The sequence below is a fragment of the Otolemur garnettii genome, unplaced genomic scaffold, assembly GCF_000181295.1.
Source record: "Otolemur garnettii isolate 467f Iridium unplaced genomic scaffold, OtoGar3 scaffold00001, whole genome shotgun sequence".
Classification (NCBI taxonomy): Eukaryota; Metazoa; Chordata; class Mammalia; order Primates; family Galagidae; genus Otolemur; species Otolemur garnettii.
The window spans coordinates 18308725-18331451 of NW_003852396.1; the positions used below are offsets into that span (position 1 = coordinate 18308725).

Here is a 22727-nt window from a genome sequence, read left to right on the forward strand (position 1 = left end):
ATAGACTCGTTCACTCAGTTTAAATTAACATTGTTAGTAATATTAGTTGCCATTTTCTGAGCAATTACTATGTGGCAGGCAGTGTGATAAATACATTTCAAATTTTATCTCATTTAGTCTTCATAGCATTATATGATGTAGGTACACTAACAATTTTTTCTCTACAGATGAAATTCTAAAGTTGCACACTAGTGAAAAAAAGATTGGCTAAGATCACACAAACAGTCAATGATTCAACCCATTGGGTAATACCAAAGATTAAGCCATTAATCATTGGTAACCATTATTGAGGAAGAGACTGAGATACAGAGACATTAAATCTCTGCACTCTGTCACTGGCTACATTCTTACAAAGCCATGATAGGGTACTCATGTTTACTGTCTTTTTTTTTTTTTTTTTGAGGCAGAATTTCACTTTGTCACCCTTGGTTGCTGTGGCATCATAGCTCATAGCAATCTCAAACTCCTGAGCTTAAATGATTTTCTTGCCTCAGCCTCTCAAGTAGATGGGTCTACAGGCTCCTGCCATAGCGCCTGGCTATTTTAGAGATGGGGTCTCACTCTTGCTCAGGTTGGTCTGGAACCCGTGAACTCAGGCCATCCCCCTGCCTTGGCCTCCCAGAGTGCTAAGATTCCCTGCCTGAGCCGCCGTACCCAGCCTATGTTTACTGTCTTCTTAACCACTACACTGAGCAGCTTCTAACGTCTCTAACCTAAATCTGAGGCTTAATGTATCCAGAATCGTTTGTTGCCTCCCCTCCTCTGCTCCTGTAGTTGTTTGTAGCAGCTATCATTCTTCATGTTATTCTGTGTTGACATATGTTTCTACCTGACTACGTGGACAACTTGAACCTAAGATCCCCTATTATTCATTTATGTACTCAGAACACTCATCATAGATCTTAGTACATCGTAGTTTCTCCATAAATGTTTGCTCAATATGTGAATTCAATTCCTAATGCAGATTGTCTCTGTAGCTCCCACTAGACTAACTCGTCACAAAGGTAACAGTTTCTGAAGATCTTAAAGTGAAATCACATTGAAACTTGACCTATGTTATGTGTGTTTCTATATACATAGCTGTTACTTCATTCATCAAATGTGAGTTTCAGTTTATGCCTGAAGTGGAGGGCAAGAAGACATGGGTACATTTCCTGGTCTCTTTCCCTCTCACAATCCCCTGAAGAGTGTAGCATGTTAATGAATTCTGAAATTGTAGGCCTAGTGAGCTTTTATTATAGTTGATAAATATTTTTTTAAAATAACATTTAGTATGGCCAGACACATTATCAGAGACACAAATAATACTGGAAACCCAAAGATTTGTTCCAGATTGAGGATTCTCTTCTAGGCACAACTTGCATCATTCACACACTCATTCTTTCACCCAACATTTACTCTACAACAAACATACCACAGACCCTAAGGATATAGAGCTTCACTGGACGTAATTCCTTCCCTCAGAGAACTCATAGTCAAGTTTGTTATCCTCATCAAACAACTTTGTCAGAAAATGTGAAAATAATTAATTGCCAATTACAGCAGTTATATAGTTAATAAAACTACAGACTATCAGGAATAACTCTAATATATCTGTGCAGGATATACATGAAAAAAACTACAAAATCTTACTGAGTCACGTGAAAGGTACAGTACAGTGAGCCCAGACAGAGGAAAAGTCCTATCTACAAAGAAATAATAGTTCACGTATGACTACTCCTGCCAGCCCATTTCCTCAAAGGGTGACAAGCTCAGACACAATCTGCCAGTAACTGGCTTCTCGACAGCAAGAGTATTAGAATCAGGAGTGCAGCCATTGACACAGAGGACTCAGATATTATCAACCGGTAAGAGTCATTTTCTTGAGATAGCACCTCTTTCTCCTTCATCTTTCCTCCTACTTTTCAGTCTCCACTGCTGTTTCTTGTAAGAAAGGACCTCTTTCTGGCTCCTGACCTCTTTTTGTTCAGAGTAGCTGGGTTCTCAGAGGACGCATCCCGAGAGGAATGCTGCAATAAATCAGCCTCTGTCCAAGAAAGAGATGCTGTGGAAAAACAGAAAAAAAGAATGAGAAGTAGGAGAGCAGGTGACCTTGGGCAAGGGCCTGGACCTCTCTCAGATCTAGAACTTTCATCCCTAAGGCACGGGCGCTGTCTCAGGGATCTCTTTCCTGCTCTCATCTTCCATGCCTTTGAAGGTTGCTCTGTAACCAATACAATTGGGACTCTGTGTACTAAATACCTACCCCCATCTGTGCATATAACAGTTCCAAGAACTAGGTCTTATACTGCCAAAAATTTGGTAAAACTAAAAATTCTTTCTATATTGAAAAACACTTCAGGTGTGTTAGGTTTCCAGGTGAACTGCTAAACCCTTGATAGGTTTTGTGACCTGTCTTAAAAAAAATTGGGGCCAGTTCTTAAGTTGGCCACTAATAGTTCTGCTCAGCTGGAGTCTAATTAAAGTTAGGCACTTTATGGAATTTTGTCATTTTCAATCCCTAATGGGTGATGATGTAGTCATTTCCTGTTCAGCATTTTAAAAAAGAGAGTAATAAGCCATTCCCAATTATCTCTTATTTCTGTGAAACCAAACTGGCATCCCTCTAAATACTAATAAATATTTGGCTCTAAATGTAAGCAAGTGATTAATCATGACTTTATAGCTTGTGCAAGAATTGTGATTGTGTTTGCTTCTTCATGTGAGGTTATTTCTCAGTTCTTGCACAAGCAGTACATTGGGAGAAGCTGGCAAATGTCTTTCTGCTACCTAGAAAGTTGGATTTATATACATGGTTAAAAGCCATCAGTGGCTGTTGTGTTTATCAATTAATTACAACTTTTTAATATGTTTATTTGCACTAAGTAGTTGCAGGAAAAAGTATATATTTTTTAAAGTTAACATTTATAGTCTTGACATTGAGTGTCCAAGGATAACACAAATACAGGACATCTTTTGTGAACTTCCAGGAAGCTTGTACATTGTTGAATTTGTGGTCAGAGTCCCTGACTGCCTGGGAGCATTTTGATAAATGGGAGCTTTTCCCCTTTGATGGATGAGAAGGCTTTGTCAGAAAATGCGAAAATAATTAATTGCCAATTACAGAGTTATAACAGTTATATAGTTAATAAAACTACAGACTATCAGGAATAACTCTAATATATCTGTGCAGGATATACATGAAAAAAACTACAAAATCTTACTGAGTCACGTGAAAGGTTGTTTAATTAAATGGGAAAACAACCTATATTCCTGCATATGGAATGTAAAATTTTAAAAATAATATTTGTTGGTGTTTAATACTATTCCTTGATAGCCAAATAAGTTATTTGGACTAATTTCATTCATCTTTTGCTTGAGATCATAAACGAATGAAAAGAGCAAATGTTATTTGACAAAGGTATAATAATGAATGGACTAGCAGCCCTGTTATATATTAATGAGCATTGCAAAGCTGCATCTGTTACCATGGCACTGCTGGCATCACAATGGGCCGACAGAGCAATGCAATAGCCTGGCTAAGTATGGAATGCAGCTTAGTATATGTAGTAATGTCATATACAATGAAAGAGGCAACACAAATCAAATAGGAAACTGATCAATTATTTGAAATACAGTGTTCAGAAAATTCCAAAAGATCAAGTTAAAGCCACTTGTATTTAGTTAAAAAGAGTAGGTAAGAGATCAGGCTGTAGAGCTGTGCAGAGTTCAAACCCCAGCTGCGTCATTCATTTGTTGTATAATCTTGGATAATAACTCAGTCTCTCTGAGTTCCTTCACACCTAAGACGGGGCAGTAAAGTTAGAACTTCGTGAAGTATTTTTAAGGATTAATAGAAGACAATTCATATAGAGAATTTAGTATATTGTCCAACAAAGCCTTCATACAACAAACATTATCAATGATTTTCATTATCAAATGCCAATTTAATTATAAATATATTAACAGGCTAATGTGAAAATAAAATCATGGAAAGATCATACCTAACTTATCTTGGCTTTGAAGGACATTACAATCACAAATACAATAGAAAAAAGCACAAAGGAAAAATAGATTTGACCACATAAGAAATTTAAAATACTATGTTTAAAATATAAAAAATTGAAAAGTGACAAAAGTGACAAAATTGTTATACTTATTATATTTAAACTCTATTATACTTATTATACTTAAAGAGCTTTTACAGACCAATATTAAAATAATGAATATCAAAAAAAATAATGAATATCCTAGACAAGTCACAAGGATTCAATTAAATTCTTAAAATATTCCAAATTCATAGTTAAAACAATTAAATATCCATGGGTGCTGATTTTAAGATATTAACTTGGCAAAGATTAGAAAAAGAATATGGTAATACTCCAGGTAATAAGATTGGAGGAAGATGCCCTCTTCAAAATGCCACAGGACAAGATTTATATCAGTGTAATATTTTGGAATGCAATTTAACAACATTTAATAGAAGTCTCAAAAATGTCCCCAATTCAAGTCATTAATTATTATTCTAGGAATAATAGTCAGGAAAGCAAATAAACATTTTATATACTTTATCACAGTCTTGTTAAAAAGTTGGCATGTTCATGAAATGGTATATCATTCCCCCAAGAGAAATCATGCCTTTGATGCATATTGAATGGTGGTACAGTTTCTCACAGTAATGGATAAAACATTATGAAATTATAATCAATAGCTATACCAGTTTCTATATCTACATCTATATCTGCACCTGTATCCAGAAGGAAATACACAATGTTCTATAATTTAGATAGAATGGCAAGTGAATTTTATTCTTATGTTGTATATGTTCAAAATTCTATAATTCCCAGCACTTGTACAATTAGGAAAAATAAGACATATTGAAATATAGATTGCATTCTATTTACCTCTCCATTTTTAGAAGATAATACTTTACATGTAATGTAACAACTTATGTTGAAGAGATTTGTTGTATTTAATCAATTTTGCATAAATTTAATAATAAATTTAACCTTCAAAAAATTAACACTAGACTGTCTTTTCAGTTTGAAAATCTTGGGAGTAGGAAACAGGGCTGAAATTATAAAACCTCTCTCAAGAAGAGCTGGAAACATCGTTCAGGGTTTTACTCCATTTCGTGTTCAGTGCCCTTTCACAGGGAACTAAGAGAAATATGAGTCCTGGTATATGTTATTTTCTGCATGAAAGCTTACTAAAATTCTTGGTGTATTTCAACTGCATGAGTAATAGGCAATAACATTTTATTGTCGTTGCCATGCCATTTGGCATTTGATTATATTTGGATGAGGACTTTATGATAGACTATCTTTGCAATTTCTCCCTCTGTAAACTCTCAAAGAATTTTTATCTTTTTTACTCAATTTTAGCACATTTTATTCCATTTACAAAGTTTTTATTCCATTAAGCAAGTATTATTTTGTAGTATATTCTACTTCTTCTACTAGACTATAAACTCCTTGAAGTCAGGAACTATGTCGTATTCATTTGCATACCTGCACCTAGCCCCAAACGCCTTGCACAGTTATTTCAGGTTGTGTGTTTTCTCAACAAGATTAGAAGCTTCAAGAGGGCACGGCCTAGGATTTGACATATATCTTTGCACTAATAGGTTCTAAAAACTCAGAACCATTGGCCCATTTATTTAAATTACTTGTTATTTTGCAGTAAGTTTTGATAAAATTATCTAAACATGGCTTATTAGCACAATTTTTGGTTCACCTTAAACTAAAACCAAGGGTTTATTTTAAGAGGTTTCATATATATACTAACTTATAGCAAGGAGTTGTTACTTAAACAGCTTCCACTGACCACTTTCAGACATTTGATGAGCACCTTCAATGCGTCAGGCACCCTTCTAGCTAATGAACAAACACAGCAAAATCCTCTGCCTTCATAGAACTTGCATTCCAGTGAGTGTGGCGAGAGAAGAAATAAAATAAATAGAGAAATAGGATGTTAGGTGCTGGTAAGTGCAATGTTTAAAAATAAAAAAGAGCAGTGTAAAAAAACACATTGAAAAAGTGTCACTTTTTAAAAATTCTTTATTAAAGCATAACTGTGTGCATTAATGCATTTATGAGGCACGCTGTGCTGATTTGATACACAGTGTGGAATACTGATTAACATAACCATCTCCTCACTTACTTATTAGTTGTGGTAAGACATTCCTACTCAAACTTCATAGTTTAGAAATGTACCATTGCATTCTGCACATTAAGTTAGGTTCCCCAAATATCCTCCCTCCTCGCCTTCCCTCCTACTTTCTGGACTATAGTTACATTTTACTGTTCCTATGAATGTGTAGGTGATTATATACTGATTTCACAGTAGTATTGAAAACATTGCATACTTTTTTTCCATTCTTGAGATACTTTACTAAGAAGAATATATTCCTGCTCACTTCAGTACATGCGAGACCTGAAGGAGTGACCCTGTGGCTATTAGGGAAAAGAATTCCAGGCAGAGACTAGAGCAAAGAATGAGACCCGAGGAGGGAGAGCGTGTGGTGTACTGAAAGCACAGGACCAAAGCAGTTAGGAGGTGGCTACCGTATGGATAACGTTAGTTCCTGGCCTCACAAAGTTGTGATGAGCTATAAACGTCATGTAGAGCACATAGCGTCATGCCTTGTCATATCAAAGAGTGAATAAGTGTTATTTATCATTATAATGGAAATTATATGAAATAGCCTCTTAGAACATAACAAAAGTACCACGAGTCTTTTTATGGAGGAAACAGGGATTTTTCTACCGTATGTCTTCCACCATAGGTCTGGGCAAACCCTACTTCTCTCTAATGCATTTTTTTTTTTTTTTGCATACCTACTTGCAATAGATTATTGTTTCTACTGGATTAACTACTTTATAAATAAATGTATTACAATCTGGTCTATAGAGTTCAATAAATAAGTCGAACGAGTTTGAGCTGGACCTATCAAGATACCTGGATATATCTGGCATAATATTGGTCACCAGGCTTTTTGTGCAAAGCTACATTCAGGCCGTCTTGCTCAGAACCCCGTGTTCCATACTCCTGTGGTGAAACTTATTTTCATTCTCATGGACTTTAGGTTTTACAGACAACCTCAATGTGAGCCAAGTCCCCTTAATGGATATGCTGGAAAGAGCTCAGTATTAAGGAGTCAAGAATGTAATTTGAGCTGTGCCTACAGGACACAAATTGATCATTTTGTCCAACATTCCTGAATCTGAAGCAGCCCTTCTCCATCAGAGAAGGCTGTCCTGCCTACATGATGCTGTGAATCCTCAAATGTTCCTGGACGTGGAGTCCTGATGTAGATTTGCTGTTAGGCCTTTGAATATATGCTTAAATACGGATATGCACTTCTAAGTGCTCAGTGAATATTGTGACAATAATCTAGAATGATTGTTACATACATGGTCCCTACAGATATTTTGTTTTCTTCTAAACAGAAAAAAGAAAACCTCTAATTTCTAGTCTTCTTGCATTTGAGCAGAGAAAGGGAATGTTAAGCATTCTCAGGATCTCTTAGAAGAGTCTGCTTGCTGAAGATTGCTGAGATTAATAGTGTATAGACTGAAAAGTTTGTTTCCTAAGCGAGTAGCAGAAAGATAGAGTAGAAAATCAATTTCTTAAATCAAAATTAAGTACCATGGCTAAGTCCATTTCTTCACCACAACAAAACCAAATAAAATAGAAAAGAAAAAAATAATTGAATTTTTAAAAATCCTTTGCTGATATGCTTGTTATATAGGCCAAACAGGAACACAGACCCAAAATACTTCGTTAATACTTACACTACTGCTGTTAGTGTCAAAATGGGCAAGTGTGAAATTTCATTAGGAAAATTGTTGTAGGTGATACATAAGAATAGATGTTAGATAGAAACACAATAAAAAAAGAATTTTGCTGGATTATCCTAGTTTCTGCTTCCTTTTTTTTCTTTGAGACAGAGTCTCACTTGGTCACCCTTGGTAGAGTGCTGTGGCATCATAGTTCATGGCAACCTCAAACTCCTGGATTTAAGCGATTCTCTTGCCTCAGTCTCCCAGGTAGCTGGGACTATAGGCATCCACTACAACACCTGGCTATTTTTAGAGATAAGGTCTTGCTCTGGCTCAGCCTGGTCTCCAACCTGTGCGCTCAGGCAATCCACCCGCCTCGACCTCCTACGTGCTGGGTATACATGCGTGAGCCACTGCACCCAGCCAGCTTCTGCTTCTTTTTTTTTTTTTTTTTCAAACTGTATCCAGCTTTATTAAAGATACTTTTCATAAACAATCATGGTATTTCAGGCAGGACATGGGCAGACGATCATTAACAGTATACAACAACTTTCAAACTCCCTTCTTCAATGTTCTACCAAAAATCAGAAAGCCACTATAAAACCCAATGAAATCTTCATTTGATGCTCTGAACAGGGAAGTTTAGAGTGAGGGTTGACATTTCACATTTAGCATGTTGTTTAACAACTTTTCACAAGCCGACCCTGACTTTCAGGAAATGAAATGAAAATGGCAGAATTTATCTGAAGATCCAACAATCTACAAATGGAACCGCTGCTCTTTTGAAGGATGCCATCTCAGTGGGTATTATTGAAAAAGTCCAGATTTCTTAATATACTGGTAACCAATTATTGGGGGTCAGGTCCCAAGAGGTGACTGGGTTTAAGGGAGTTAAGACTATGCTGAAGGCAGAGGGAGAATAGGACATAAAAACAAATTAGTTTTTCCATACCACAAGGCATTTGTGCCAAGGTGGCTGTGTGTCAACATCACGGAATCCCTCCTCTTGGGAGCCAAGAGGAAGTCTCTCAAAACTAGAGGGAAAAGATATTTTCCCTCATATCAATCTAGCTTTGGAGACATTCTACTAGTGATATATGCCCCTTCCCCAAAAAACAATGAAGTGTTCTGTGTGCTAACAACATAGCTTAAAAAAAAAAAAAAGTAAAACAAAATTCTGCATTTTTATAAAACTTGATAAAAAATAGTATTTCAAACTGTACAGTCACCAGAAGTACACAGTTATCAAAAATGCACACACTTCACTTGGCATCTCCAGCACCTTCAGCTTTCTGTGCCTGGTCTGTTTTGGCATCTCCATTTTCTGCAGGATTATTCCCCTCCTTGCTAGCGTCAGCTTTTCCCTTTTTCCCTTTGGGTACCTTCTCTCCCTTCTTTGCAGGGGCCTTTTTAGGCTTGGGCTCTGGCTTTGGAGGAGCAGGTTTAGCAGACAACCTTGCGGATCTTCTCTGTGGTTCGTCCTTTGCCTTGGCTTTATCTCCTTTAGCATCCCCTTCAGCCTTTCTCTTGGGCATGGTGGCAAAGGCGGCGGGACGTAGGCGCTGTACGCGGGGATGCAGCGACGCGCGAGCTTTGGTCGGTCCGGGGGTCGTTCTCGCCTCCTCTTCTTCACACTGCTCCAGCTTCTGCTTCTTTAATAGTTTATATTTCTTTCCTTTTTTAATGAAGTCATTTTGTCTTTTTTAATCCCCCCCTTTAAGAAAATAAAATGTAGGCTCAGCGTCTGTGGCTCAAGCGGCTAAGGCGCCAGCCACATACGCCTAAGGTGGCGGTTTGAATCCCCAGCCCGGCCTGCCAAACAACAATGATGGCTGCGACCAAAAAAATGGCCGGGCGTTGTGGCGGGCACCTGTACTCCCAGCTACTTGGGAGGCTGAGGCAGGAGACTCATTGAGCCCAGGAGTTGGAGGTTGCTGTGAGCTGTGATGCCATGGCACTCTACCCAGGGGGATGGCTTGAGGCTCTGTCTCAAAAAAAAAAAAAAAAAAAAGAAAAGAAAATGTATTCAAGTTTTACATCCTAAATGTATTTATGTTTTTGTTTTAACAGCTTTGATGTACAATTACACATATTGTACAACTGATGTACAATTACACATATTGTACACATTGATGTACAATTACACATATTTACAATTGATGTACAATTACACATATTTAAATTGTGTAATCTGATAGATTTGGACTTATATCTACACCTGTAAAACCATAATAAGAGAATGAACATTTCCATTTTTCCCTGAAATTTCCTGGTGCTCTTTTGTAAACTGTCCTTTCTCTTGCCCTGTCTAAAATGAGTCAGCCACCAAGCTTTCTGTCTCTATAGATTTGTTTGAATTTTCTAGCATTTTATGTAAGTGGGATTATAAAACATGTGCTCTTTTTTATCTGGCTTATTTCACTCTGCCTGATTAATTGGAGATTCAGCTATGTTTCTGGTTATATCAGTACTTCATATATTTTCATTGCCGAGTGCTATTATGACTATAACACAATTTGTTTATTCCGCTGTTTGGGGAACATTTGGCTTTTTTCCAATTTGTGGCTGTCTCAAATAAAGTTATTCTGAAATTGGTGTATCATCTTTGCATGAATATATGCTTTCATTTCTCTTGGGTAAATGCCTAGGAATGGACTTGCTGAGTCATATTTTAGGTATATGTTTAACTTTTTAAGAAACTGTCAAATGTTTTCAAAGTGGTTGCACTATTCTACAGTCCCAAGTGTTGTTCAAGTCTACATTTCCATTTTTATTTTTTATCTCATGGGCTGAATATTTTCCTGAGTTCAGGGGGTTGTAAGAATCTATCTGTTTCTTCTAGGTAGACAACCATCCCTTCCATGAGGATGGCTCTCAAAGCTGTGCCTTCTTCCTCCTGCCTTAACATCCTCCTCCAGAGCTTCACCTCTGCAATTCTTACCAATAATCATCTGACTAACTAGTAGTATATTTATGAGACTATACAGATGGGTCATTGCATAAAAGTGGTCTAACTTGTTCCCCCTGAATTATTTTTCCCCTGAACAAACCAAGGTAGGACTGCCTTCCTCTATGACCTACCATGAATAAAACCTTTCCTGGACTCTCTCATCTTTTCTGGGATAGAATGGAACTTCACAAAGACTTCACTAAATACCAAGGAAGACGACATGGAAAATGAACACAGACAATAAGTGCAGATATATAGCTAGCATGCTCACAGGGGCATGCCCTTTCACAGGAAAAAAAAAGGACCTACCATCTGACAAGCATCCTGCCCCTACTTGGGTTTAGGAGCAGAGCTTCTGAGTCAGACTTAAGCTGCATTCAGACTGTGCCATTGTTAGTCGAGTGACCTCCAGTGAGGTGCTTAATTTCTCTGAGTCTACTTATGGGTAGACTGAAGACAAAAATAGGAGATACCTCAAAAAATTCTTTGAAGACCAAATTAAGTACTTAGGGATTTGACTCATATTAAAAAACTTATAATAATTAGATTTAATAAGTTTCTTAACCACAAAAAGCACAATATACCCAATATAAGCCTCACATATTAATACCTGTGTGTATCTTAACTCCAACAAATCTTTGAGCCCTCCTTATAAATGCATAGATGATTCAATCATAGATGATTCTATCACCTTTCCCCTGGTTCTACCCTCTCTTCCAGCCTTACCCAGCTTAAACTCTATTATAATGCATAGGACCTTAATTTTCTTATTCTTCTTTCACTTTGTTCATAAATTTTATGGAGTTCACAGTTCAGTAGGGAAACCATAAATGAAATAGATAATTGTAAATGTTGAGATGCTCACAGACGTGGTGTTTGAGCTTCTTCCCTTTGTCCATCAGTGATAAAGGCTTTAAATACTATTTATCGGCTAATATCTTCTTCCAGACTCTAGACTTCATATTCAGCAGCTTACCTGATGTCTTCACTCAGATGTTGAAAAGATTTCTCCAAGTTAATGCATCCAGAATCATTTAAGAATTGATTATTTTATTGATATATGATAGATGTATATATGGTCAAGTTATGCTTGGTAAACTGATACATCCACCTATCAAATCAGAGTAATTAGGATGTCTATCACCTTAAATAGTTATCTTTTCTTTATGCTGTTTGTAAAAATATATTTCCCAAGTTCATTATACATTTGTAGTTTGTTTTTGTTTTTGTTTTTGAGACAGAGTCTCAAGCTGTGGCCCTGGGTAGAGTGCCGTGATATCACATCTCACAGCAACCTCAAACTCCTGGGCTTAAACAATTTTCTTGCATCAGCCTCCTGGGACTACAGGTGCCCACCACAATGCCTGGCTATTTTTTGGTTGTAGTTTAAGGTGACCAGATTTTAACATTGGTAAAGTGGGACACCATTGACCGGGGGTGGAGAAATTCTTAATTAAAAATTTGGTCTATATGGAGCAACAAAAATTTTCATAGAATGCAAAAATAGTATTGTAATATATATTTTCTTAATTTCAACATAAGTACAATCTACAAATATAATACATTAAAAAAATTATGTATAGGGCAGTGCCTGTGGCTCAAAGGAGTAGGGAGCTGGCCCCATAAGCCCAAGGTGGTGGGTTCAAACCCAGCCCTGGCCAAAAATAAATTATGTATAGTTTTATTTTATTCTTTGGTATACTTCTCATTTGAGTGAATATTTTTAGTAGATTGCTGTCATTGTTTAAAAGGTCATGAAATTTTTCACAAGAATTTGTTAAATTATATTTCACACATAAAATGGCTTTCAAAGTCTCAAAACTTAATTGTGATTTTTCTGATGTCCATACTTTATTTACTGTAGAAAAAATGCGTTCAGTCTCAGCATTAGTTCCTGGTAAGGACAGCGCGTGTCCCACAATTTTTAGTGCATTGTTGTATGGAACATGGTTTGTTTCAAAATGATGAAATATTTCTAAACATTTGTTCTCTGTTGTGATTTTTGCTGATGCCCAAGAGTTAACCTTTGCCTTATCAATTTTTTTTTTTAATAATGATACCTTGTAAGTCATAAGTGTCACTTTCAAGGCCAGCGCTAGACTTTTTGCTGCCACTATAAAATATAAATAATACGAGTACTGTCTGCTAAATTCATGAAATAAATAAATAAATTACTTACCTAACTTATCTGAATAGCTGATTTGTTAACATCACTTGTTTAACTAGCACTAGCAGGCAGTACAATGTGTATCGTCTGAGAGACAGTTACAAAATGTTTTCATGGTTGCCAATGCCCAAAAATGCCATTGTTCATTAAGTCCAAACAATGGCGGTCGAATTCTAACAACTGATCAACAATGGGAACTTTGATAAGCAATTCTCAATAATCAGTTCTCAACAATTATTTGTTATTATTAAAGTTTAACATTATAAAATTAACAAAAATAATATAAAACTCATATCCTGACGAAATAGCCACATGGCAGTGTTGAGACCAGAATTGCCACTGAGAGACCACCACACACATGTAAAGACAAAAAGTGCTTTATTTTGCAAGCATATGCCTGGGCCACTCTTCCCTTCAGTGTGGCTGGAGGAAGGGCGACCTCCTAGTGAAGTGAGCTGAGGTTTTTAAAGCACATAGAGGAATTTCATTGGGTGTTTTGTTGGGCCGGGCTGCTATTAGCTGAGCTGTTTATGGTCAGGGACCCTGGTGGGGGGGGCTACTGGTTTGTTCCAGACAGTTTGGCTCCTTTTGAGCTAATTGTCTTTGCCTAGAAGTGAGGGAGGGAGCCAGAGTCTCCTTCTGATACTGATTCCACCTGGACAACCTTGCCCAGGAGGGGAGTAGGGAGTTTACATTAGCCTTTTCATTTCCAAATGAAGTTACATTAACCTCTTCATTTCCAAATAGAGTTACATTAACCTTTTCAGCAGCTGAACCGCATATTCCCTTCCCATTGTCCCACCATTCCCTAACTTGTCACATATTTTTTCCAAAAATCGGGACTTTTTAAAAACACCATGGGAAGCGGGACAAATTGTTAAAAATTGGGACTGTCCTGCCAAAAGTGGGACGTCTGGTCACCTTATTGTAGTTGTCATTGTTGTTTGGTGGACCTGGGATGGATTCAAACCCGCCAGTTCCAGTGCCTGTGGCTGGTGCCCCAGCCACTTGAGCTACAGGTGCAGAGCTACATTTGTAGTTTTTTGATAAATTTTATTAGTTTGTTTGTTTGAAGATGGGGTCTATCTATATTGTCCAGGCTGGACTCAAACCCCTGGCTTCAAGTGAACATCCCAGCTCAGCCTCTCAAGCATCTGGGACTACTGGTATGCACCACCACCCCTAGTGTCAGAACCTAACTTCTTATTTTTCTTATGTAACCTGCTCTCATCATTTAAGCCCATGGTGAATTCAGCTTTCTAGTTTCTCAGGCCAAGTGTTTGGAGTGATCTGCGCCACATCTGTTTCTCTTACAGACCACAGTTGATGTAGCAGTACAATCTCTTGGGTCTATCTTCAAAATATGCCTAGATCCCAAACATTGTTTTTATTTCCATGTGGATTGGTTTGTCCACGTTACCCTTCCCTGTGACATTGATAACTGTAACTGTTCTTAACTGTTCTTCCTGCTGCCAGACTTGACTCCCTAAAGTCAAACTTTCCAAAATAGCAGCAGGAGTATTCCTATTGGATATTCCTATCAGTCATATAATCTTATTACTATGAAATTGCTTTCCTTTTCCTTTATAGCAAAAGCCAAAGTGCCCACAAAAGTTTATGAAGCCCATGAGCTCTGCTTTCCATAGTCCTCCTTTGCCCGTCTCTCTATGTCTCAGACTTTATTTTTGTGCCTTCTTCTTCTTCATACTGCTTCAGCTACCCTGGCCGCCTTACTATCCTCAAACACGTTAGCCAAAGCTTTTCTTAAAGACTTCACATAGAACACTCTTTTTCTAGGGATCTTTCTGGCTCAATGTCATTTTCTTTAGCTTTTTAATCAAAAGTTACGTTTCTCAGGGAAGTCTACATTAATAAACCTCTCAAAAATGTTAACCATTCACAAGACCTTTTATTCATTTACCTGTTTTATTTTTATCCTTAATATGTGTCACTATTTTAAAGATTGTAGTTTTGTATTTATCTTTTGTACTGTCTCTACACTAAAATGCAAGCTCCAAGAGGTAGAGATTATTGTCTAGTTTTTCAATGTCATGTCCCCACTATTTAGAAACAGGCTGTTGCACAGTAACACTCAAATAAATATTTGTGGAATAAATGAATGGATGGAACAAAGATTATTTCATCACATTGTTTATTAGACATCCATAATTTGACTTTTCCATGGCAATTAGAATATGAATCTATCTAAAAGTAGCATACCAGGACCACTTTTATTTTCCCTGTGAATCTAGAAATCTCCAAAAGTACATGTTAACCTTCTAGAGCAAACTGAAGTAGAAAATACCAAATAATTGGCAACAAAATTTCCCCATTTCAAAAGCAAAATATAATTATCTACTTTAGAAGTATTTACAAAGAAAATTTAGATGTCTCACATGGAAACTATTGAACATAAGGAATAATCAGCAGTCACAACAACTGAGAGAATTACATCTCTAAGAAGTTAATTTAATGAAAGTTTCAGAAAGAGGCTATAAAACAAAACCTTAAAATGATTGAAAAGACACGGGAAGAAATAGAAACGATAATGAAACTATAATAGAAACTATAATGATCCTGCCTGTGATCCTTGAACTCTGGGAGGCTGAGACCAGCAGATTGCTTGAGTGCAGGAGTTTGACACCAGTCTAAGGAAGAGCGACCCCATCACTACTAAAAATAGAAAACTGAGCTGGGAGTTGGGGTGGTCGGCTGTAGTCCCCGTTACTTGAGAGGCTGAGGTGAGAGGATCTCTTAAGCCCAAGAGTTTGAGATTGCTGTGAGCTATGATGTTATAGCACTCTACCCAGGGGGACTAAGACTCTGTCTCAAATAAACAAACAAAAACTAGTCCCCTGAGCTCAAATCTTTAGTTGCTTTTGACTCCTTGTTCTAAGCCTATAAATCACAAGCCAAATTTTATAGTTTCTATATACTCAGTTATTCTTTGTTTCATTCATGAATTAAATAAATCAATTTAGAAGTACTTGTCATGCATCAGGCATTTTGTTAAGCACAGAGGATATAATGTTAAAAAGACAGGTATGATCTCTGCTTTCACAAAATGTCCCAAAGGAAAGCAAAAAAAAACCACGTATGTTAAGCCAATGATTGCCAACATGAGAAATTTTGTGAAAACATGTATATTTGTACTAAGGGATTGATGCAGGAATCTAATCCTAGTCTAGATATCAGAAAGAATGTTTGTTATACTGTTCCTTGCCTTTTTTCTACCACCACTACACTAATTAAGACTCTCATTATCTCTACCAACCTCCATTATTTTCTCTAATCTCTAATTCTGACCATATCTGTCATGACTAAACATTTATTGTCATTGTATAATTGCAGTAACCATTTCTGCCTAATCCCCCACTATTCCTCAAACACATCTCATCTTTCTTTCTGCTTTTTTTTCATGCTATTTCTTCTGGAAAACATATATTTCTTGTTCTGATGTTTTGTCAGTGTCCAGTGGTAAAGATACTCGATACTTTAGTAGACCAGATACTTTATGCATCTTATGGGCAATATATTTTGACTTCATGTAAAGATGCTTAATGTGAGGTAACTGGCATATAGCATGCAACTACCAAATCAGTAAACCATGAAGAATATAACATGACGATGCTTTATACATTTTTAAAAATTGTATATAGTCTTTAAACTGGAGAGAGGTTGCAATTAATATCAGGAATATTTTCAGTAACACTATCTGCAATTGACATTTGAATCGACCATTACAGCAGCTGCTATTTCTAATTTATGTAGGTGGCAGAATGCAAAGTGTAATTGTTTGTATGTTTTCATTATTGGGTCTTATTTTTAAAGAAATAAAAAAGATTTATTCTTTATGTATGAATTGGTTGTACTTATTAAAGTTTGAAGAAAAGATCACCTGTACCTATAGAAGGGGAAAAGTTACAAAAAAATTTGACAACTTGTAGGCCTTGAATCAGAGGTGTCCGTAATTTACTTTTCCAAATGGTGTTTTTTGAAGCACTCTTGTTACATTGACTTGATTTATCTTTTATCATGTGGAAGTGAGTGTGAGGTAAAAATACTAGTGAGGGGTAACAATGCATCCTCAATATGCTTCTATATACTGTCTGCCTTTCTTCTCCCAGGAGCATGGCACTGTTTAATTCAAGAAATATTCTCCTTCATTTTTTTATTCACTTGGCAAATAACTACTAAAGCATTCAAAAAAAAATTATTGAGTTAGTAACCTGTGAAAAAGACTATTATTATATCTAAGGATACAAAAATAGAAATAAGGTATGGTACTTTTCTTAAATGGTTCCTAGGCATTTAGGGGGAAACATAAGTTTAAAGTAATCACAGGTAAATGTAATATAATAAGAACTATATCCAAGTTATGTACGAAGTGCAACAGGGGACATAGAACCTTTCCTTGGAGGTTATCACAGCAGGCATCGTAAAGAATTCTTAAACCAAGTCTCAAAAATGTGTAAAGATTTGTCGTGCGTAGAATGACAGGGAGCAGGAAGTGAAGTGGAGGGGTAAGAGCACAGAGCAGAACTAGCAAAGGTGTACGTGCACAAGGTACGTCATGGGGACAGAAGATAATTCTGTGAAGACCCAAGGAGATGGTATGGCAAGGCTTCATCAAGAATGCCCACTAGTGGGCGGCACCTATGGCTTAAAGGAGTAGGGTGCTGGCCTCATATACCAGAGGTGGTGGGTTCAAACCTGGCCCTGGCCAAAAACCGCAAAAAACGAATGCCCACTAGATTTGAGAGATAATTGTCATAGAGATTAATTCTTGAGTCATAAATGTCATAGACTAATCAATTATTGGAGCTCAAGAGGAATTTAGAAATTGGTTATGTAATCTAATACCTACAGATAGGATAACTTGTAGAAATGAAATTAGAACTTAAGAAAACTTCTTCCCAAACTTGCACCCACTTCCATAACTTATAGAAATAATTTTGGTATTGAGATAGCAAGAGTACTAGACTGCCTAATCAAATTATAATTTGTAGGAGTTCCCATTCTAAAAGGCTTAGGCTAGATAAGTAGTGTTTAAAATGTCGTATTTGCTGCAGGCTTTGAGAAGACATTTAAATTAGAATAGGTTGAATTGCATTCTCAGTTCCTAAATTATTCAACTACTTATCCTTAGCATCTTTTTAATAGTCAAAAACCCCAAAACTATGGATTTGTTCATTTCACTGTTGTTTATGCCACGAGTCAAGGTTATTGTATGTACCATTAGATACTCATTCTTTATTGGCTGCGGCTTGATAGTCTCCTGCTTTGTTCATCTATACTGACTGAGTTCTATATTTCTTTTGATAGTCATTTGTCATATCAGTATATGTCTTAAGTTGTAGCAAAATTTAATTTTAAGAAGGTGGGCACATCACAGCATGTTGATTTGGAACTACTATATGAGTTTGGGATCCATTGGCGTTTTTCTTCTTATAAGAGATCTATAAAACGAAGCAATGTTCTGAGAATACTCTCAGAAAAGAAGCAAACTATACAAAAAGCTCAAGAAATATTTATTTGGCTCAGGAAAGAGACACAAGGGAAAATAAAGTCTTTAAATTTATTAAATATTTTATAAGAGTTTGGAAACTGATTTGCTTTCCTTCACTAATGGCATAGAAAAAAAGAGAAAAAAGAAGGAAGAAAGTAGACTTTCCTAACAGGGAGATGATTAAATACAAATATAAAGAGAATTTTTAAAAATCATTCTTCTTTGCTTCTTCATAACAGTAAGCACTTATTGTCTATCTAGACTAATGTGTTTTTGTCTTAAAGATTAGAGAATGAATAAAAATAAAAGAAATATTTTAGAGACTCCACCAAATAATGTATATGTGTATTTTATTTGCTCCTTATTCTCAACACAATGGAGCAGTTTCGTTATTACCCACACTTACAGAGTTGGCATAACTTGTCCAAGGTCCAAATATATGGTAGTGGTCTATCTCACAGCTAAGGTTAGATGGTTATTACGGTATAGTGACTTTTGAATAGCATTTTAGACAGGTTACTTCCTTCAATCTCTTACATGGAATATCTAGCATTCAGTCTTATGCACATTTTTGCCATACATATTTATTAAACATTAAAGCCTCTTGTGCAATCCAGTTAAATTTTCCAGTTTGATTTTGGATTTAGAGGCGTGCCACTTTGATTTGTCTGTGTTATATATAATGATGTCAAGAGCAGTGAGTTCTTGTACTGACTATGATGTCCCAGGGGTGTATGGTACTAAATAAAGGTCCTCGGGGTGTGAGTACAGGGTTTTGATGGCTGTGCTGAGCAGAACACTTGAGCATAGCATCACCAAAGAAAGAGAAATGAAACCAAGACTCCTGCATAAAACTGAAAACTTGAAAGGATTCTCATTAATGAAAGGGCCTCTAAGCAACTTCATTCACCAACCCAGGGAAGCAACAAGGAATTGTTTCTATTATGAATGAATAAAAAGTAAATTTAAACCCTTTTACGTAGGGAGAATAGCTACAAGACAAAAAAATTGATGAAAAATTGATCCTGGATTAGTGAAATCTCCGGGTAACTAGCAGGAAGATGTGCAAAAATATTCTGCATTAACAGTTGTGCAACTAAAGGTCCCTAGGATTCCCACAGGAAGTATAACCTCACTAAAGACCTCAGAATAGAAATGTTCAATGCAATGCAGAAACTACTTAACAGAAGTGAAATCAGGAGGATTGGCTTGCCATGGAAATTAGGGAATAAATGTGATAACAACAACAATGTAAGTATTTTGAAATTAAACAAAGATAGAGAATAGAATAAACATCATAAGAGAACAGAAGACTATGATAAAAACTAGGTGGATTTAAATATATATACATATATACACACATATGTATATAACACACATACATAAACACAATATCTAAAAATAAAAATATGTAGAACAACTCATTGAAAATAAACAGCCTGTAGATAGGTAAAAAGATAGATTAAAACTTGAGATAAAAATAAAACTCTGAAGATAGTCGATCTAGCAATTCCACTACTGGGTATCTACCCCAAGGAAAATAAGTCGTTATATCAAAAGACACCAGCATTTGAATATTTATCACAGCGCAGTTCACAATTGCAAAGATATGGAATCAACCTAAGGGTTCCTCAATTGATGAGTACATAAAAAAAAAAAAATGTGACTTCACAAAGCATGGATTACTACGCAGCCATAAAAATGAATGAAATAACAAAACAATGCCTTTTGTAGCAAGTTGGATGGAACTGGAGAATGTTATACTAAGCCAATATCCCAAGAATTGGAAAAACAAATGCCACATGTTCTCACTTATAAGTGGGTGCTAAACAATGGATAGACCCAAACATAGAGTCATGTAAAAAGACATTGAAAACTAAGAAATGAGGAGCAGGGGACGGGTAAGGGATAAAACACCTCTCCACTACAATGTACACTACTCCGGTGATGAGCACACTAAAAGCTCTGACTTCATCCACATAACAAAGACACTTTATCCCCTATTTCAATATTTTGAAATAGAAAGATTGAAAAAGGAAATAGTAATTAGACCTGAAGTTATAACTCTGAAACCAGCACAGAGGAGAAAGGAGAACACTATAAGATATGTGAAGCAATCTGATCTCTAGATTAAAAAGGTCCAGGAAAAATATGACAGAAATTTAGAAGGCGAGAATGAGGAGAAGGAGGGAGAAGAAACATCACAAGAGTTAGTGACTGAGAGTTTTAAAATAATTAATCAGATTATGGAACCAAATGAGCGCCAAGGAAAATGGTTCTAGAAAGGAAATATAGTGAAACTGTAATTGGACAAAAATTTTTTGTTTTTGTTTTGTTGCAGTTTTTGGCCGGGGCTGGGTTTGAATCCGCCACCTCCAGCATGTGGGCCAGTGCCCTACTCCTTTGAGCCACAGGTGCCGCCCGACAAAAATTTTTAAAAATTCAAATAAACCATAGAAAGAACGACATATTTCTGATAATGTAAGAATTAGATTGACAGCAGCCATTGCATCAAAAAAAAAAAAAAATGATGCCAGAAGACAGTGTCTGATAATACTTTCAAAGTGCTGAGGGCAAAATCATTGCCAATCTACAAATCTTTCTATTTATTTCCAAAACCTAAGGTGAATGTAGATAGTTCAGGAAACATATAAAAAGATTATGTTTAATCATCATAGGGTTTTGCAGAGAGACTATTAAAATACGTACATGTGTTAGAAAGAAATGTAATCCAAAGAGAAGAGTTAGGATGCTAAAAGTAATGATGAAGAAATGAGATGAATTAGAAGGGGTGGGGTGGGGAAATTTTAACTATATTATGAATAGTTGTTTTGGATTAAAACATTTCTGTAAAAATGGAAAAATATTAAATCTTGGTAGTAAGTAAATGGGTGCTCTCTTAGTTTCTTTACAGTACTATTGTCTAAATATGTTATGATTAAACATTTAAAAGAAAGGACATGGGAGGTATTCAAATGCTGAAGAATTGGTTTTGATGAATTTGAGAACAGAACAAAGGCAGGCTTTGTCTATTAGGGATTAGAGTCAGTGGGCTCCTTATTTAGACTGACTCAAAACATTTTTTTCACTCTTGTCTATAATTGGTTGTCTCTTTGGTGCAGAAAGAAACAAACTGGGCCAGTACGTGGACTTTAATACACCTATAAACTCGTAGTGACCATTTTTCCTCTTGTCCATAAAAATAAAACAGGAAGAGATAATTAGCTATTCCATTGCCCTTTTAATACACTGGTACTCATTATTGTAGCATTTTCCAGCTAGTATTTATTACTGGGTTTATCTCATGTAAAAAAAAAAAGTAATTTTCTCCCTGAGCTCCTAGGTTATTTTTCTCACCTCCATAACAATGCCATTCTTCACTGAAATGTAACTGTGTCTCCAGCTATATCGGACTCTTTGAGAGGAGGGATTGCATTTATTCATTTAGAGGTCCCCAGAGGTTTACACATAGTAGATACTCAGTAAATTTTTGTGGAAAAGCGTTGGTTGTCTTTTCATCACAGAAGTACCAACAGAATATGTTCTCATGTGGATGAACCACCCGACACGTATATATAGAAAGAGCAAAATATAACTGTTTTCATCTTCTTTCTCCCTGTCTGTAGAGAGGTAACTGACATAAACACCTTGGCATCCCTCTGAGCTGAAGTTAAATGTTATGTTTGTGGTCTTTTACTCATAACGTCCATTAGTATATAGTCTTCTCTTCTGTTTAATAATTGGCTAATATTCGGTGTTAGCCGGAGGGTTATCAAACGTGTCTATCAAATGTTCAGAAACACAAACCAAAATCCTTGTATGACTATTAATTTTTACATGAACTTATTTATGTCTCACTATGTCTTTTCTTTGGTCTATACTCAGCTGTGAACCGAGACAGCTTTCCAGCTACCAGATATGAATTTCTAGGGTTCAATTTCTATTCTTACTTTTTATCATTTTCTATGAAATATGTAGATGATTTTTAAAAGAAAAGCATTGGTGACCTAAGTAGAAATGTAGTTGTATAATGTTTAATGGCTGATGGAATCATTGCATTTACCTTGAGAATTCAGAGAAAGCTCACATGGTGTATGTGTGTTGAGGCATGAACCCAAAGCTGCTTAAAAGGATTAATGTTGCATCTCAGACTCAGCTGCACTGGTAGGCTCCTGTCATATGAGAAGTATTAGAAATGAACTTATAAAGGAAAAGGTTTGGGTACTTATCATATATAGATGGAAAGTGTCTGACAAATTTATTTACTTAACAACAAAGCTACCAAAGTTATTTATCCCAATGAGCAGAATAGTGGTTAGAGACCATTAAGATTAACTG

General features: G+C 36.2%; 2 protein-coding genes across 3 annotated transcripts in view; one reads left to right on the plus strand and one right to left on the minus strand.

The window, feature by feature from the left end:
• Positions 1-22727, plus strand: part of DLG2 (discs large MAGUK scaffold protein 2) — a 2018366-nt gene that overhangs the window by 1071878 nt on the left and 923761 nt on the right. The gene's annotated exons all lie outside the window — the stretch shown is intronic.
• LOC100966179 (non-histone chromosomal protein HMG-17-like) lies at positions 8215-9428 on the minus strand. Its single transcript, XM_012803251.2, has one exon. It carries the CDS (start codon positions 9296-9298, stop codon positions 9026-9028), a length of 273 nt encoding a protein of 90 aa, XP_012658705.1. The 5' UTR covers positions 9299-9428; the 3' UTR covers positions 8215-9025.

Coding starts and splice junctions, on each gene's coding strand:
- LOC100966179 (XM_012803251.2), bottom strand. CDS start 9,298: ATGCCCAAGAGAAAGGCTGAAGGGGATGCTAAAGGAGATAAAGCCAAG.